This window comes from Melozone crissalis, unplaced genomic scaffold (assembly GCF_028551555.1).
Source record: "Melozone crissalis strain CALT ecotype California unplaced genomic scaffold, PUWL_Pcris_2 ptg000029l_1, whole genome shotgun sequence".
NCBI classification, from domain to species: Eukaryota; Metazoa; Chordata; class Aves; order Passeriformes; family Passerellidae; genus Melozone; species Melozone crissalis.
The window spans coordinates 6,767,475-6,787,593 of NW_026535807.1; the positions used below are offsets into that span (position 1 = coordinate 6,767,475).

Genomic DNA, 20,119 nt, shown 5'->3' on the forward strand with positions numbered 1-20,119 from the left:
AACACCGAGCAAGATGCTTCCAAGGCCTACATTCACATTGACATTATGTAGTGCTCATTTCAAAATTATCTTTAAAACATAAAATATCTCGCACAAAAGGTAAAAATGATTATTTTCTGCTGAACAGTGAAACATTTAAGAATCTTTCTAAGCCCAACTCCCTCCTCCAGGACAGAATGAGTAAAAGACGAGAGATTCCTTGGCAAGAGAACTCTTACAGGAAGACAACTGCCTTAGAAATGTCATTTGGAAATCACATCTTTATTTTTTCATGGTTTAAGAGGTACTTACTAGGGGTTTTTTCTTTGTTTTGGAATACCAACAATTTGGAACATTTTCTAAATTATTTGACTAATGAATATTGCTCCCCCCCTTCCCAAAGTGAGACAGTTAAATAAACTGCTGGTTAAAACCATATTTCAAACCCTTGGCATTATACTAAATATGAGTTATCAATGGGATTGTTCCAACAGAAGGTATTCAAATTAAAAGATTTTACAAAAGCTACCAGTATAATTTGCTTTCTTTTGTCAACCCATCTCATAAATTTCAGATATATAGATATATGCATATGTGTGTATACACAGACACACACACACATATATATTATATATAGGTGGAAAAAGCAAGCTCCAAAATTTCAACTGAACATTCAAGTCTTTTAAGGAGAAGCTGTCTAAACAGTCCAAGCTTAAAACTAGTTATATCAGGCACTTTCAGTTTTTCCGTTAGTTTGAAACCACATGAGACCCACACGGATGCGCACGCACACACACGCACACGAACACTAAAAAAAGAGAAGCAGAGTGTCACTTAGCTATGGATCTGCTGGGAGTCAGGCAACTGAGAAGCAATCAATGCCACACCAACCACGAGGGCTCCGGGCTCGGCATCCTCGGCGCGGATCCACCCACTCCCAGGACAGGGAAAAGGGACACAGCTTTCACAAAACGGAGGCATCCCTTACATTGCAAAGTAGGCATGTTAACTATTGGCTTGGCAGTGAACCACTTCAAATTATAAAAAGGTATTTGCTTTTTTTTTTTTAATTAATTAATAAATAAATACTAGATGATCTCAATTGTACCAAAACTGGATATAAGAAAAAAAGACCTGTGCAAAAATACATATTTAAATATGTACAATCAATTAACAAAATATGTCTTCTGAAATAGGGATACTTCAATATTTATAATAGAACAAGAAATTCCAAAATAAAGATACAAAAGTATGTTTTTTTTTCTTGTATAATTCTTTGTTCATCATTGCAGCAATTTTTTAGGTTAAGAAAACTGCAGGAGTCATAACGAGAAGTTGGAAAGACTATAAAAACTGTATCTCTTAAATTAATACCAAAATCTGTCTAGAAACAACCCAGCCACTGCAAATTCAATTTTGCAAGGAAAATTAATTTTAAGCTTCCTTAATTATTTACAGTAAGAACTATGTGACAATAAAAGCTTCAGGAACAATGTTCTGCTTACAACCAAGATCTAAAACATAATATTTAGAGCAGGTCTAGGGCAGGCAGAATTTATGCTCGGACTCTTTGCTCCAGTGGCTCAAGCCCACATGGTGCAGGTGGCTGCACCCACTGGCTCTGGAGGAGCAGCCATCAGGAATTCATTTTGTACACATCTGCATGCTACTGAAGAAGCACAAATTTGCCATTTTGCTTTCAGATCAACAGAACCTTAAAAACCAGAGGACAGTTCAATCACAAACTCGCCAGCGCCCAATCTCGTCAAATTTCTGTTTCCTTTACCTTTGTTTCTACCAAGAGTCAAATTGCACTTGTGACTGATGCTATCCTGAAGTGGAAGCTCTGCCCCAGGGACTTTCATCAGAACATGGATTTCTCTTCAAACGTGCAGGATTTAATACACCTGGATTTCTTTTTGAAGCATTTCACTTTGGTTCCTTTTACATGAAACCAATTGCAGTTCTAACAATCCTTTCAACAGGGCATCCTATTAAATACGAATCCTTTTGTTCCTGAAAAGTTGTCTACTGGTTTTTTTTTTAAAGTTTGCATAATAAGAGTCTCTAGTACATTGCTTTCTCAGTGTGATCTTTTGTATCAATTCAAAGCTAAAGTGTCTGCATAGAGGCTTCTTGTTGTTTTGCTGTATAACAATGATTTCATAGGAAGTTCAGGAGAAACTGAAAGCATTGTTAGGTAAACAACTAAGCAACTGCTACTCAGAGTGGCTTTGGATTCCCTGATGTACTTACTACTTGCCACCACAACGGGGAGAAGGCTGGGCTACGTGAACAGCTGGACAGGCTCAGATTGTCTCTTCTCAGCAATAGCTGATGCCCCTTTAAGGCAGAAAATAAAAATCTTCTTCGTTAGGATTTCATCTTCCTTTGCTTTGCCCCCTTAATAAAAGTTTAGTCAGTTTTGAGCCTTTACCTGACGTTTAAAAACTTAACAAAAACATCCAGATGAGTCAAACCATAATACAATGAGCCCTTTGGCGGAATGAATTTTTGAGGTGTTTTGAAGCAAGACAAAATACTTCATAAAAATTGGCTGGGTTATATAAAACTGTAAAGCCTCCCATGCTCATAAAGCCTGGGTGGGCCTGGGATGACTGTGATGCACAAACCAGTGCTTCACAGTGAACTCTGCTGTCAAATTGGCATTTATTCCAGAATTTTGACTAAAAACCCTAAACTTACTGAGTGGTAGAAGACACCACACATCAACAATTTTGTTACACAAACAAGGCAGAAAGAAACTGACCTTTATGGTTGTTAAAAAATATTTAAATATTTTAAAAACTCATTTTTAAAAGGGCTAATTTTATCTGCTGGAAGAGGAAGACAAATCCAGTCTAATTTCATCAATAGTTTTTCTTTTAAAAAAAACAAAGGCCTGTGGTATACAGTATAGGTCAATAAATAGGTTCTTTGGGCATAGAGTTTTAGAGGTTATTTGCCTTTGTCTGTTTGATATTTTTTGGAATTTTTAAAGAACAAAATTAACTTTTCTTCCACAATAAAATCTCATTCAAAAGAATAGAAAATAGGTTTTGTATCACACAAATACGGCATTTTTATACTTGTTTTCTGAGCAGTGGCCTCAAACAAGTTTTTCTGGTTTTGTTGGGTTTGTTTTGTTTTAAACTCCTGATAGCTTCTTATCCCAAATTACCTGCAAAAGGCTGGGCAAAACAGACTATTTTTTGAATTGTGCTATTTTTAAAATTCCATTAAAGGAACATTGCTATAAAAACACTAAAGCCATATTCCCTTCTTGAGGGCTTCTTTCCATTGTGCCTCACACATTTTTCCCCTTGTCACGGGGTCCTCTCCATTGAGGGTGTCTGTCTGGTTAGCTATCACCTACAAAAGACACCATCAGTATAAAAATAAGTCCACAGTAATGTTTATTTCCCCCCAGAAAACATTCGTTTGCCCAGCCAAACTATGTCAAATAGTGGCAAGATGATGTACTCCTGTAAGGAAAATCTCACAGATTTGTAGCAAACAGTCCAGACCACTGTTAACACTGATAAGAGCAATTATGTGGCTGAACTTCATCCAGTGTCCATTTCTAGTATATTCACTGCTACAGACATGGCTTCAGGGAAATTCCTTGTTTAAGTGACAGTCCAGTAGATTTCCACACCTGAGGACCATGGGAAGTTGGGAAAACTCAAGGCATCTTGGAGTCCAGAAATCCAGATGGAGGTTTTGCTTGTAGTGAAAACTGTCCAGTTTGTTTCTCACCTTGGTGCCTTCAGCTATCAGGGACGGGCCTTTGGCTTGGGGGCAAGAAAAGAGAGAAACATCAGTGCAGGCACTGAAAAGAAACTTATTTTGTGGCTAACAAGAGCAAATTTGGGGGAAAATCTCAGGCACAAAGCAACCTTGATAACCTGAGGCTGGTCTCTCTGACACTTGAAAATTCTTAGCTAAACCTCTTCGAATTTGTAATGGTTTTAAGCATGCTTTCCTTCTTAGTTCACTCAAATCATATTTCTTTTTTACTTATATTGCATAGTTTAAATAGTAATTATTAGGTAAGTCCAAAAATAAATTCAGCCATCTGAAGGCTTTTTTTCTTAAGAAAACACACAAAAAGGTGAAAATCTTCCTCTGTGGCTGAAACTGAAAATTAAGAAACCACTCTCAAAAAGTTCTTACCGACCTCCTGGCTCTCCAGCTACAGTGATTTCAGTTTTTAGCAGCAGAGAAAACAAAGTTTCTTGGATTTTTGATCCTGAATGCACTTTTCCAGTGAGATTTGTTTAAAAAAAAAATCAAAACCCCAAACTAATTTTTAAAATGGGATCTTACATACTCATGAGATCTGCTTCCTTTATAGCATATCTACTTGCCTTACCAACTAAAAAGGTTTATTATCTGATTTATTACATTTAATCTCATTATTACTAAGAAGTTAGTCAATGACATCTTGGGATAATAGGCTTATTTTATCACAGTATCACAGTTCTGTTATCAGCATCATTATTATGTTCCACTTTGTAGAATGTTTATTCCTGACACAGAAACAAGGACTCAGGCTGAGACACACAGCTCAGTTCCATGGCAGGCTGGCAAGATTCTTTTTTAAAATTATGGTTTAAAAATAAGAGGAATTAATTTTATCTGAAAGCAATTCAAAGGCAACAGCATCCAAGGAATTTGAAATATCCCATATAAGGTTTCTTTCCTAAAGTATAGCTTTTTTATTTAGAACATTTATAAATGTCTTGAATAAATGTACCATAAAAACACTCAAAATGAGTACTGGACAAAAAGAAGAACTACCTTTTACTTGAGCAGGATCTGAAACTGGCTATCTATTTAATATTAAAGAGAAGACATGAATTATAAGCATGTGAGGAGGCATTCCATGCTGGCTTAGTTTGAGACAAGATTTCCTACCTGATGAAACAGAGAATTGTTCATCAGTCCTTGCGTCCCTGGGATTGCACCAGTGTGTTTTGCATGAACATTGTTCACCGATGTCAATTTGGCAACTTTGTTTGATTTGCTGCTGCTGTTGATGCTGCTTGAACCAGGTGAGCACTTTCTTTTCTTTCCTATTAATTTGTCAAGGGAAGTATGTGAATGTGAAAAACTGCTGTGTGAATTTACAGTCAGCTCACTAGACTGATGAACAAAGGGCCCTAAGGAGAGCGTGGAGTCGCTGCTGTTCATCATCACACTCATTCTCTTGATGGACTCTGCAGGGCTCCCGGTCGGAGGACCCCTCCCTGATTGGTCATGTTTGAGGCTAACAGAGTTAGCTTTGCTAGTCATACAGTTGAGGCCAACGCTGTGGGACGAAGCTGTCACTGAGGGATGATAGGAGGTCCCAGAGTTAACCACACAGTTTTTTCTAAAGGACTCTGTGGAATGAGAAGGTGCGAGCAGTGCGGAGCTGTTTTTACGCTTCTTTCCTGAGCCGCCGCTGCTACTGACGCTGCCGGTGCTGTTACAAGTGCCGCTGCCAGCAGGAGATTCCTTAGGTTTAAAAGATTTGCTGGATTTCATTTTCTGAGGTTTGCTGGCCATAGGTGAAGGAACAGAGGAAAGCACTGTAGGTGTTGAAGGGGAAGAAGACACTTGTCTTGATTGCATACTGCAGACGGGATCCACGGCACCCAGAGCAGCGGGGTTGGCGCTGAGCGTCGTCCCGTGGGATGGCACCGATTTGCTGCTCAGGGACACGCAGGAAGGAGACACCAACGCTGGCGATGACATAACCGTGGTGGGCAAGAGGAACCCTGCTGCACTGACCCCGTGCTGAGAGGCAGGCAGCAGGTTTGTCCGATGTGGGGCACGGACTGATGCTGTGGTGCTGGATGCTGGAGGAATTTTCCTGCAGGTGAATAGAAAAAGAAAGATCAAACCTCACATAGTCACCATTCTTCATCCATATAAACCAATAATGCTACCTTAAAATGATTGTATCTTGGGGTTGATTAATGCCTCTGATTATATTAAACTGATAGTTAATTGTTGCAAGAAATATAAAGCACAAACCATCAACCTTCAGTCTGAACACAAGATTACTTTCTTTAACTAGAATCACAAGGTTCCATGTACTTCTACAAACACCAAGAAGAATAAGAACTTTCATTTCTACTCACTTCCACATCTGTGAATTCAGATGCTTCTCCAACATGAAGTCAAGTGCACATCGAATATGGTTCCACCGCTTGTCAAACACGTAATAACCTCTTCCAATTTGCTGACTACCAAATGTGCAAAACTGAAAAGACACGATTTTTATTGGTGTTTTCTGCTTTCAGTGACAACTCTCTGAATGACAATTTGTTTATGATAAATATGCTTTTAGATGTTTAAGTAGAGGATCAAAAAATAAATTAGAGTTTTTATGTCTGTGGCCCAACAACTATTTAAAATTTTTGGCCTTGGTATATTGAGTATTTTCTTGTCTTCTGATACACGCATACTTAATAGAAGAAGTCAAATTTGACTTTAATCAAATCCTTTGATTAAACAGAGAAGGTTAGCAGTATGTCTGTTTATGTATAAACATTATACACACAGACACATATTTATGTAACATCTGCTTCTGAGGACCTACCAGCTATCAGCTAGAAGTCTGTTTCTGAAAAAAATATAATTTGACATCCAGGACAATAAATTTGCTTTTAGTTATACTAACTAACTTTTGTCAAAATTTAAATATTAAAATACCTTACTGCTATCTTTAACATGATGTTGGTAACTTGAGTAAAAAATGTAAGTGGGTGTGGACAGGGGAGTCCAATAAGAAAATTGCACCAAAAAGACACTGTTTACTTATTCCAAAACCACAGCCCTTTAGAGCAGTTAGCAATTTCATCTTTAGTATGCTGGCATTTTGTTTTCTTTTAGACAGGGGAAGTGAGCTATGAACACATTTTTTTAGCATGTTTATTTTGTAACTAGTTAAACCTTCACTGCCTACTAGGCCACAAAATAATTTTCTCAAAATATAGGGAGGGGAAAAAAAAGAAAAAAAAAAAGAAAAGAAAGTATCACACACCTCACAGAAAACCATGCCTAAAACCCCAAAGTAACTTGTTTACACAATTAGAGCCAGAGACAGACTGAGGTTAACTTTGCAAACGTACACCGGCTGGTTGAGGATGATGACCTGAATAATGACAATCCAGTTTTTCAACAGGCTCTTCTTTCTCATCACATTCTCCCTCATCACTGGATAACCGAGATGCTGGCTCAGCTGCAGGCAAGGGAGGGTGTGGGGACTCGTGGACAGAAGGAGACTCGCTGGGGGCATTTCCACTGTGCTGGGCTGGACAGCCTGGAGGCCTGGCAAGGCAAGCAGTAACCAGGTGTTATTGAACCCAGTCCAGTTAAAAATTCCACCCTTTAAGTGCTTATTATTACTGAAAGAAATCTAAATTAAGAGATCTCTGGTGTTGCCCACCTTGTAACCTGCCAAGGGCAAGCACAGAGTATGGTGGTACCCCTGGAAAAGCAGCATTGCCCAATTGTTGCTCAACCGCTTCCACTGATTGCAAGTCAGCTTTTACTACTCCAAACAGTAGTTTTACTACTCCCTCCTCACCAGGAGTTACCCTCAGCAGGTAACTGCTAATTGCAGACAGGCACCAGGCCTGCAGCAAACACACTGCCCCATCCAACAGATCCGTATCGCTCCCTCATCAAGCTCCCGGTGTTCATTTCATACCACTGCATCAGATTTTCCTTACCTTGGAAGACTGGGGGGGTGAGGTTTGGGTTTATTAGGTAATAAAGGCTTTGATTCTGTAAGAGTAACTCCATGAGAATTTTGGTGCAGCTCCTGGGAAGTTTTAGTAGGTGAGGGATGTGGTTCCCTGAGAGGGGGCATCTGCTGATGATGATCCGAATGTCGAAGAAGTTCCTTTTCCCTGGTTTTGCTTTTGTGCTCAGCTAACAACACATCAAATCGTTTTCTTCGACCCTGTACAGCCCTCCGCTGGGTTAAGGAATGTGTCTGCAGAACCAGGAATAAATCATTAATCCCAGGCTATGACATTTGTGGAAGTCAAACACTCAAAACATGTGTAGAGAGCTCCAAAACAGAGAAAATCATCACAGTCCTGGTTTAGTAAACAAATGGAAATATGACAAATTTTAAAATTGCTTGGTGGATGATTATATCCTTGTCTGATATAGAGCAACTAACCCAGCAATTTGGTAAAAGGCTTCTTTCAAACTTCTTTTTAAAAACCAAACTGCCAAATTTTTAATACGGTTAAGACTAGAACCAAAACCCTTTTTTTACATTGATATTTCAACTGCCAACTCCTGCAAAACCAAGAAGAGAAAATATTTACTTCCACTTAAAAAAAATATTCAACAAAATAATGTTTAAAATCAGACTTCTAATGGGAGACCTGAAAAATATTTAGAAAAGTACTGTGCTGCCTCCTATAAACTAATATATTCCTTGAAAACTAATGTAATCAAATAGATATTGAGGAATTCAAAATATCCAGCAGATTTCAGAGTCAGGGAGGACTCAAAGTTCTTTGAGTGTCCTGAACACTACAGACAGTAAGACATGTATGTGTATAGATGGCACCAATTCTAAGTAAGGTGAAGTAAATGGAAGCTATTTTTCTGAATTGTTTAAGTCATATACAATACCTTTTTAATATGGCACAAAGAGTTTGATTTGTTTTTTTTAGTAGGTAAAAATTTGTCACATAATTCAGACACAAATAGCAATTCCAAAAGTTATTTTATGAGTAGTGTATTCTAAAGAATTCCTGAGAAATGTTTTTACTCTTTCTTTTTCACTTTTGATTTGCCTATTTCTCTTGTAAAACCTTGCAGCTTTTCCCTCCTCTATTAACAAAACAATTTCCTCCCCTCTGTAATTCCAAAAGGGCAATGTGTTCAAGTTCAGTTCCTCTGGCTCATTAGTGCCAGCTTCATGTACCTTTGTTCTGTAGGTGGTTTATTTACCAGACCTTTCCCAAACTGAGGGTAGAGCTGCTTTGCAGGAAAGCACCAAAATATTTCACAAGTGCAGGAGATCTGGATTCTTGGTTCCTTGGGAGCAAGTGACAGCCCTGTGTCCCCGCAGGGTTTTGGAGCCAGAGGATACATTTTGTCAGACAAAGTTTTTATGACTGTTTAATTTAGAGTTTGACCTCTAGGTGTGCTCCGTGGCTCTTTCAGGAGCTGGCTGCAGCAGTACATCCAGCAGCATTAGCATTTACACAAATTCCTACCAAGAACCTGCTGCAGACTGCTGGGGGGAGAGGAAAGAGTGTGAGAAGGGAAGAGCTTGAATGATTTAAATACTGCATAAGGAATATTTTCAATGCTTATGAGGAATTTTAAAATTCATGATCTATAACTGGAAGGTTACTCCCAAAAAGAGGAACACGCTGCCCCTGCTATCTGCATGTGGAGAAACAGTTTGCTCCATGTCAACATCCATGTTTAAAGGATTAATACAAAAATACAAATCTCCAGGTTACTTTGAGAAATGCTTTCTGAATAAATAATTAACTGAACTTCAAAACCAATTTCTTTTTGGTTCTGAGCAACATGTTTTGAGAGGTACCACTTACAGTGGTAATTACCAACAGCAAAATATGCAGTTCTCTGTTTTTCATCATGTTCCTCAAGAATTTGAATAAAAACTTCAGATAATCTTATCCTGATTCAGATATCCTACCTTGCATGTTAAAGACCTAGTACAAGGTTTCCTGGTTTCCACATCAATGACACCACAGTATATATCAGGATCAAATTCTCTCTCTGTCAAAGACACAGTATTGAAAAGTTAGCAAAAGACATTTTCAAATACTAAGGTTTAGTTTCATCATAAAATTAAACATATTGGAAACTTTACAAATATGACACAGTACATATAAAAATGCACAATGAAAGTATACAAATAAATTTTTCTACACTCTCAGCAAGCTTATGGGGTGCTGAAATACAGATCTCAAGTCCACAAACACCTGTAAGTGTCCTCAAAGGAGGATTTGATGCTCCCTGTTAGGAATAGAGATCACCATTATGAATTGTGACAAACAAATGATGGATTTCTGTTGGCTTTGGTGTCGAGAACTTTTCAACCATTCTACTAACACTTAAAATAATTGTGTTAAAAAGTGTAAAGAGCAGACTGGGTTTGCATTTTTCAGTTTATCAGGTGCTGTTTTTTTCTGTTTTCTGTGTACATTTGGACCTTCCATATAGAAAGAAGGAAACTAAAATCTCTGGAGATAGTAAAAGAGTGTAATTTTAAAACTGTCAGGACTGACAGGCATTTGAGATCTGTACAGGTTTCTGAAAGGAAAAGTCAATTTCAAGGTGTTTGCATCCTTAAAGTGGCTGTCAAATTATAGATATAAATTATAATATTTAAAAACTCTTACAACACTTTACAGAATTACAGGAGTTTTAAGTTACTTCTGGAACTTATTTCCATACATATATTTCTACTAAAAGAAATATAGCTAATAATAATTTTTAAAAATTACCTGACAATCTTTTATGTAAAAATTTCCTATTATTCGTATTTTCTTCAGGTTTCTTTTCCAAAAATGGAGGCACAGAGAGAAGACCTTTACCATTCAGTATCTGTCCAGGGGAAGGCAAGGGTGGCTTTGGTATTGAGGGACAATTAAGGCCAGTCTTTATTGAGGAACTCACAGTAGTAGAACAAGTTGGACCAACAGCAGCTTTCAGTTGGGCACCATCTATCTTTGGATGAATCTTTTCCACTTTGACAGATGGAGTCATACTGTTATTTATGAAAAACAAAGAGAGAAAAATTGGAAAAAAAATAAGCTAAAATATGTTATTATTTAACAACACTCTGATCTATTCCCAATATAAATGCAAACCTTCCTCCTACTATCTTTCTAATTTTCACATTTCTTATGATATCCATAATCTCTCCTATCCTTTTTTCCCTGACACTTCAGAGTGTCCAGGGATTTCAGAAACCATTATTTGCATTCATGGACAGACAGCATCAATGCAAACTGTCCAAAGCAACTGCAATGGACCCATTATGTCCAGTGAGAAATGCACCATTCTGTAGCAGTAAATTTTACCAGCACTGCTGTCATCTCACATGTGCAGGTTGAAAACCACCTGAATCAGAGCTAAAACTCCCTTATGATCAAAGTATGCAGATTACATCAAAGAATTAGGAGCCTCTAGTAAAATGACCTTTATTCACGATGATTTAAGATGCAGCTTTGCAAGAGTTCTTCCTCAACAGAGATATGAGCATTAACTATAATCTTTGACTAGGCTGTGGGAAAAGATCTGGAGGAGTTTAAAATTATTTTCTAAACCAAAAATACTTTGAAACAAAAGGCAGCTTTCTTGACATAGCAGTGTCTATGCAAGTAATGACATTTAACTCTGTTTCAAAAGGCACACTCACATTTTGTCATGGGGAACTTTGCTGTGCTGTACCGAATGCATTAACCTGTTGTTTCCGCTGATCTGCAGCTTGTCTTTGGGTGATTTCAACAACTTGGAGTTTGATGATGATGCACTAGTACCTCCACTGGATGAACGACTGCTCCCACTTCCACTGCTACCTTTGTTTTTTGAAGGGAAAGATGAAATGAGGGAAAATACTGAAGAGGAGGGAGGAGTCAAAGGCGGCTTGCTGGAGGAGCTGTGTCTTCTTTCTGTAAGAGTGAAAAGGGGTTTTAAACTCCCATATAGAAAGAACTTGTAAATACTTCATGTCATTTACTCCATTAGCATTTTTCCTTTATTGTCCTGGGAGGTTCCCTGCCACACAGAGAGCATAGAGGATTCATGCCTCTCTGTAATCCATGAGGTTCCACTCAACGCTGGTCTCCAGAGGGTTATGGGAATCTCTTTGAGCTTTGGGAGCTGCACATCTCAGCCAGTGAAGTTTAGCTCTCCCTCCATCTCAAACAATCAGCTCTGGACCTCAGACACACAAAGCCAAGAGAGCCCTGTCCTCAGGCCAGGCAAGCTTAAATATCACATTCCCTTAAAGGATAAGAATTATCTGTAAGTATGTCTCCTAATCGTTAAAATTATATTGAATCCAATATTTTCACCTTTACTTCATGACAAACTTCTGGTATGATCTACCAGACCTCCAGTATGGAACACCTCTGAGAACATCAGCTCAAATATTGACCTACAATGGGCTTTTTGAGCATCCTTGGTTTTTGTTTGGTTGGGTTTTCCCCTCTTGCTTCTATTTAGCAGCAGCACCACCAAAACCAGCAATACTCTTCTGCAAAAACCTGAGTATGTGAATTAAGAGCGGTCAGGTTCCATCACTGGACGTGTTTTTTAATTAACACCAAATCATGAAAATTTCTATGTTTCTAGCACCATTTCAGGTAAAACAGTGTCTATTGTAAAGGTCATTCTTTAGAACCATGAACTCTCAGAACACCTGACAGCTCCCAGCTCTGCCCACACAGACCCACTGACCGCGTGCTCACTGACACACCTGTGATTCCTCGAGGATCTGTGTCATCAACACCTTCTTAAAAGATGCTTCTGGCAATCAAGTAAATGAAAACCACAGATCTAAGAGGTCTGTCAGGGGAGTGCAAAGGCAGTGGTAACACCTCTTTTGCAGCCAAGTATTGTTGGAGGTGCCCAAATCCATCACAGATGAATCTGAAGATCACCTTACAGATTTTGACTCGAGTGAACTGTGGAAGCAGCAGGCTACTCATGAAGCTACAAATAGAGCCAAGAGTGACAGCCAAGTCCAGGGCAACCTGTGCAGAAGCCTGTGACCCTCTGGGAAATGTAAATTAGTACATCTGTGTTCTATGACCTATTTGGAAGTAGCACTTGAAATGTGTTCATTAGCTTAGAAAAACAAAAATAATGAATGAATACAGAGCTTGGACTAAGAGAGAAACTGAACTAACCCCTGTGTGTTTCTCTGTTTAACTGCAACAATGGGTGCAAACTACCTAACAAATCTTCTGCAAAATTTTGCAAAATACTCATAATTTCTGGATTGGTAATTACCAAGAATGGAGACCTCAAGTGTGAAATGCCCAACAAAAATAACAAACAAATTCAGTAACTTATCATCCATCTCAAGGAACAACTGCTTTAAAATTGTAGTATTTAAAACAATTAGTTATCAAAATCATCCACTTAGTTTTCTAGAACAGCTGCCACTGAAGAGACTGTAAATGAGGTATTTTAGCATATTTATGCTCTAGTAAATGCCTGTGCTTCTAGTATGACGCAGTGCTTATTGCCAAATGGCTTTTTATAGCAATGGCAAGAATCCCTGAGCGGCTCTGTTCAGTTACTATTTGAGAGTTCAGTGATGTTACACCCTGTGACATAATGAGAAACATTACTCAATGCTCTTCCACATTCTGTATATTTAGAAAATTCAAAATCCAAGTGCTTATGACAGTTACAAATAATCTCAAATAAGCCAGTGGATGACTAATGCAATCCCTGGGAGGTTGCTATGATGACGTTGTCTTTCTGAAGGAAGTGAGAGTATTACTTTCTTGAAAAAAACCTAGCAGATGAAAAGAAGAAGGGACTAGAATAAAACTGACAACCTCCTTGCATTCCATCAGTTAGGAAGAAACTAGACAAAATAGTAATCCCAGCTATTTATCTGGATAATAGGAGTATTTCTCTACTGGCAATTGCAAACTGAGATGCTACTGCTATTTGTACAAATGTTCATTCAACAGGCTCAACCAAGTGAGTTTAATTGAAAGTGTTTTAAATTGCTGATAACAAAAAAAAAATAACCTAAGAGAACTAAGGCTGATCACACACAAGTTTACAGTCTACCTGTCAGAGAGAATTTCCATATACAGACACACACACCCTGAAAAAAATCCATCAAATTCACTTTTTTTAGAATTCTGGGACAGTTTCTGAAAGAGATATTGTAACACTGCAGGGCTGTGAAATCTGCACTTATCACTTCTGTGCATAACCACGACTTATGTTGTCTATCAACAAAGAAAGAAGAATTTTCAGCTCATTTTTCATAACCTGGCTAGACCTACTTTTTTTGTTGACATACACACAAATTGAGGTAAGGCTGCTACTACAATTTGCTTATATTTAATGTTTCAGTCTTTTTGTAACATTCATGGTTTTAAAGGAAATCTACTTAAGAACTGTTCTGCAAACCATGTGAAGAGCACTGAAGTCTCATCTTACTAGAGAAACCCAATATTATTTTTGAAACCAGACGTGTTAAGAATTGCATACTTGATCTCATGAATATAGTTACAGACAGATTGCCACAGTTTTTACTGGAAAAATGACTACACAAACTGTCACTGAATAATCAAGACCACCATGCTTTTTATGCTAAGCATATTACAATAATAAATTCTACTAATCTTCTGCCAATTTAACATAGTTCCCATTTGTCATTAATTCTGTCTCAGCCCGAAAACTATTAAAAATATAACTATCTCCAGGTGTTCAGTTTTCAAATTTTAAAGGCTGCCAATCACATCCCTTTCCTTCACATAACTCTTAAGAGGAAAACTATTTTTTAATGTCATGATTGCTCATATAGCAGATCAAAGTGATATTCCCATATCTGCGCCTGTGTATGATGATTCTAAACCCTAAAATTTAGGGGAAGGAGGGGTTTTATTGTTGTTGTTGCTTGAATTTTTATGTTGTTTTTTTTTTGTTTGTTTTGCTTTTGAAATATCAGAAGAAAGTAAGTTTTGGCTTTGGACAAAGAGCCTGAAAGTCTTCCTTGATGCCACAGTACTGGAAAGAATCTGATCTAAAATGACAGCTGTGTTCAACACTAAACTTTAACAGGCAAACTCCTCCTTAAACACCTTTGCATTTATACAACAGGTTTGTGACACTGTGGAGAAGGGATGGACAGAGTTAGAAAGCTGTGAACAGAGATGGCATCCCATGTCTCTGCTCCATGACAGATAACTGTTAATATCAAGTTGGAAAAACACAGCATTTCTGTGCTATAGCTGAGCAAGTATTATATATGCAACAGGCCAAAGAACACAGGACTTCCTGATAAAATAGATATTGATAATATAGATCTCTTCCAGAGCTTAAAAAAAGCTTTACCTGGCTCTTAGTCTGGCTGCCAATTTTCTACCAAAATCCTATTTTCCATTGTGTACTTCCTACTAAACATGTAGCAATCTCTGACAAAATGCAAAAAAGTAACCTGGAAGGGGCAGGAAAAAAAAAGATGGGGAAATAAAAAAAGAGAAAACTTCCCATTGTGTTTGGCTACTACTGCTTACTCTTCTATCAATGAGTAAACAGTTGGACTTACTGTGACTCATAACTTATTGCTATATTAAAAGACAATACCCTTTTATTTAAAAAAATATTTTTTCATAAAATGCCACTTTGCTGCATGCTTACAAAAAAAAAATTAATTTAAGAGCAATAATAATCTTAAAAATTTAAGACATTCCTCCCAGGTTTATGCTTATTTCCAAAAAGCTAGCAAGTATTTTGTGCTGTTCATTCTCTCTGGGCATCAATTAATAGCTTTGGGCAGCAAATACAAGATGTACAGATCAAGTTTCATAAACCCATTTTTTTTTAACTGACTCCTTACATAAGTACTGGGCAAAAAGTCAAAGTGCCCTGTGTCAGTGCTGGTGCAGCTGCAGTACAAATGAAGCACACCCAGGAGCACACACATGAGTTTGGTTCAGCTAGACATGCTGGAACTTCAGTGAACATTCAGAAAAAGAGTAACACAGGTTAAGAGTATTGTGTAAAGTGTTAGAGTACTCCTTAAACTATAGAATTAAATGTGTATGTTGAAACAAAGCATAAAAAAACCTTTATGCTTAAGTAATTGTTATTTCATGTCTGTATCACTAAATGCAAGCACAATAATCATGAAATTGAAACTTGTCCTTTTCTATATCATACTGAGCTACTGTGTGTCTTGTCATCTGAGAAATTTAGACAGGCATATCAAAATAAACATCTTCTACCTGAGGATAAAAAACTTATTTTCTGTCAGCAAGAGTATTTCATCCCTAGAATAATGGAGAGCTAGCTGACTTGGAGAGCTAATTGCCTTTCTCCAGGAAGCTCAGATCCATGACATGACAGCAGAGCGCAGACACTGCTAGGGAAGGGCACCTCAACATAGCTCCAGATTTTACTCAGTAAGCAACTAAAATCTCCTTTGCAGCTCTAGGCCACCAGCACTCTGATCTCACCATGACAAAGATAAAAGAAAAGTTAGGTTCATGAGGATTTTGCAGGAGAAACTGGGAACTAAAACAATCACAGGCATAGCAGGCAAATACTCCTCCTCTGCTGCCACCCTGGCAGTGTGCAGCTGCTTGGTCTGTGCAGGAGCTTGATCTGCTGCTCACTCACTTATTGCTGCTTCATTATCCTGCTCTAATCACGGGACCTAGATACCAAGGATTCTGCCTTAATCTTCCACTGATGTCCCTTTAATCATGCCATCAATTCTGTGCACACTCTAGGTCAGGATGAGGCCACTCCAACTGTGTGGTGTTTGATCTTACACATTCAGCTGAACAGAGAGCAGCTGAACAAAGCCATCTTCACTTCAGCAAGAGTTTACAAACCAGAATATTGATGGAGCCCAAGCAACCAGTATGACAGCCCAACAAGGCCTGATGGGCACCAGTATTATCTGTCATGTCCTGAGAAGCTTTGTCTCACTGTTTCACAAAAAACCATTGGTTTGCATCTGGCAGCTGGTATTATTAGTTTATCACTGTTAGCAAAACCACAAGAAGAAACCAACTGACAGTCACATATTCTTGTAGCACTAAGAAACAGCCATTTATAATATCTTTTAAACAGATAATGGTCAAGCAATACTGAGGCAACCTTATGTCTTGCACTTCCTCACTTGAGAAATACTCAGCACAGTAAGTTTATCATTTTCCTAGACATTTATTTTGGAGAACTAAAATCTACTCACAAGTGATCACTGTGCAAAATATGTTCAATAAAGGTGTGTTGAATTATGCATAAGCAGGGTCAGTTTTGTTGCTGCCACTGACGAAAAGAGAGGGAGAAATGGAAAGTGATCATCCTCACTAGTAAGACACTGAATGCCAACTTCAGTACTTTGAAATATTTCAAAGAGGAGATAATAGTGTAACTATAATTTAGGATAAATTATTATTTTGATGGTATAGCTACAGCATAGCTGGGATGGGTTTTAATTCGCTAGTAACACACACTACCTTGGCAGGAACGCCATCTCCTCTGTGATATCTGCCGCAATATGGCCCCAAACCCAGCACACCTCCCCTTACCGCCAAGATTGCCACCACAGGCAAGAGTGAGGAGCACATTGCAAACACAGTTATTAGGAATATAACAATAAATTAATGTATTTAAATAAATAACCTTCAAATATCTCCCTTTCCCAACTGCTGCCCTTCCACAACCATTTTTTTCATTTTTCCTTATTTGTTACTAATCCTTTCAAAACCCCCTTGTATTCAGCACAGAAGTAGTTCTGTAATCAATTTCCACAGGATTTAAAATTCCTCTGTATAAAATACATGTGTTTTCCCCTGAAGCATCAAGCACAGTGCCATCCCAAGCCTGCAGACAGACTGGGCTTTTCTGTGTTGTGTAGTGGCAAACTGGAATTAAGGACACTCCCATCAGGCTTGAGCTACTCAGAGCCCCCTCAGACCAGTAAAACTCTGGAGAACAGAGTGGGAAAACTGATAGAAGCAGGACACAAAATTATTCATGGAGCAGAACCACAAGCAAAAATGGAGCCAGGGAGACCAACAGTTGGAACATGTCCCCTCATCACTCAGAGAAGGAGGTTCACCCCATCCTCCTCGTTCAGGCAAACCCAAATGCAAGGGCTTTAACATCCAAGCCCAAACTTCTGGTACAGTTCCCCAATAAACTTGCCAAGAGGTGTGGTCAGTAACTGTCCTGTAAACCTGTTAGGCACTGAAATATAAATATGGCAAAGTTATTATGGAAGGACAGTAGAGTGTCTCAAATGGTAATGGGGCCATGGAGAGATTATAACATCCACACTATGAACACTAATCTCTGTAGCCTGTTGATGACACAACAATACCTGTCTGAATAAAAGGCAGGTGTTGAGTCAGTAATTCTTCCACTATTAAAAAAAATAATTCTTATTTGAAATAAACTTCAGAAAAGCCACAGTGATGACAAACAAGAGCATCAAACAGACAGAGGTAAGCAGTACAGATCAGCAGTGCCTCAAGATGCACTGAGGGTCAGCTTTGACACTCTGGGTCAGCTTTCTCAAAAATACAAGACAACAGTTTTCCAGCTGCTTATGTTTACCCTGAATGACAACAGAGAAAAGCTTCAGTTTTTCAAAAAAGGTATAAAGCAAATTCAAAATAAATGCCTCACGCCAACACCATTGCAAAGTTTAATAAAAACTTTGGTAAAAAGATTAATAAAGAATGGTGTGTTAAAAGATGCAAATAAAAAAGGGAAGAACCACCACCTAATTTCTGCTTTTCTGACACTCAGCCCACTCCCTAGCCAGAAATTAGATTTATATCCCTAACTCCATGTTCTTCCTCTTCAGCATCAATAATGTTCCTGAAAAGACCATATCACATATTATAATATTGTCATGACTTCAGATGAGCTCACCTATCCAAATGCCTGCCTGGCTTTCATCTTTCTAATGCTTCTATTCACACCAGATTGGGAATTAAATGTTTTCCCCTGTAGCTATTTCTTTACACCTAGCAAATTTTAAATGTTGTATGTTGACTGTCAGACTCAGTTCTGCTATAAAAGAAAAGGTGCTGACAATGAAAACTTGCTTAAAAGCTGTTAGTGAACCAAAATACAAAGGGGGCTACAGCTAACTCAAAGTTCTGAAGATGGGTATAAAAGAAAGGCCTTGAAATGGAAAGCTCTCCACACAAAAGAGATCAACAAGAGGGAATTGACTTTGTTTTGAGCCTGGAAATGGGAGGAAATATCACAGGGTGTACACGAAAATAGTGATGTCAGCTAAGGAAACCACATACTTTGAGATTTTGTCACTAAGAAACTAGAGGATAAAAAGACACTGAGCACAAATATTTTTCTTATGTACTGCATGACTAACTAGTGACATCCACTGCCATGATACGAGAGCTTTGTAAGATTAAAAACTAAAATATAAACACGTAGATTTGAACTATTTGAACTGGCCAACCTCAAAGCCCCTCACTGCTGATGGAAGTGAGGAGGGAGCTCCCGGGGCTCTCACTGATGTCACACCTGTGTCTCACCTGTCACACAGATGTGACAACCCACGTGCTTCCCCTTGGCAAACAGGGCACTCCACACTGAGGGGCAGTGCCCACCTGCAGGAAAAACTCAAGAAATGAGAACAGCACGGGATTCTGCCTGCACTGCTAGCACCCCTCTTTCTGTTCTGAGGTTTTAAGTACAAAATGTTTAACTCTTTCACAATGGAAAAGAATGATGGGAAGCAAATCAGTGGTATTGCAATATTTTTCAAACTTCCAAAATTTGAAATCCCTTGAGATGTAAACACACAATTTGCAACATCAGTGGATAGCAAATAACTTGGTTTCTTATTTTAAGTCAAATCCTTACATTACTTTACCCCAATTAAATGCATACACACAGGAACATTAGTATTTAGTATCTGCAGTTTAGGATTTAGTATTAATTTCTAAGTTTTACCCCATTTTTAGGCATTCGTAAGTTTCAAAGGATAAAAAAAGATCATTGCTGCTTATTTCATTATCACTGATCAATCACAATTGGCATAAAACAACTGTTTTCATGTTTAAAAACACTGATCACGTTAAACTTCACATTAATTAAAAATTTACTGCAGCAAAATCCTAGGGAAATCACTAATACGTTCAAATGAGGGCACAGACCTACTGTGCCTGCACAATAGTGTCTTTCAAATTAAATATTACCAGCCTTTTCACACTTCCTTTTGAAAGAATGGAGCAATGCTGTAATTAGGATATGCTAACTAAAATGTTTGTGCAGTTTAACCTTTTAAATGAAAAACACGACTGCACTTGACACATGCAGGCTGTGCCTGCGTTTCCCATTTCCTCCGGAGCCCAGACCCTCCTGCCCAGAGCCAGCCATCCGCAGAGTG

At 38.3% G+C, this 20,119-nt stretch overlaps 1 protein-coding gene across 1 annotated transcript in view; it reads right to left on the bottom strand.

Annotated features, from left to right (window-relative positions):
* Positions 1-1,030: 1,030 nt before the first annotated feature.
* The window catches only part of ATXN7 (ataxin 7), a 58,720-nt gene continuing 39,631 nt past the window's right edge, over positions 1,031-20,119 (bottom strand). Inside the window, exons 4-11 of the mRNA XM_054280894.1 lie at positions 11,402-11,654; positions 10,485-10,747; positions 9,671-9,753; positions 7,707-7,972; positions 7,104-7,302; positions 6,111-6,232; positions 4,900-5,839; positions 1,031-3,773 (exon numbers count right to left, since the gene is read on the bottom strand). Of these exons, the coding sequence (XP_054136869.1) occupies positions 3,756-3,773; positions 4,900-5,839; positions 6,111-6,232; positions 7,104-7,302; positions 7,707-7,972; positions 9,671-9,753; positions 10,485-10,747; positions 11,402-11,654 (2,144 nt within the window). The 3' untranslated portion in view covers positions 1,031-3,755. The remainder of the gene's footprint in view (positions 3,774-4,899; positions 5,840-6,110; positions 6,233-7,103; positions 7,303-7,706; positions 7,973-9,670; positions 9,754-10,484; positions 10,748-11,401; positions 11,655-20,119) is intronic.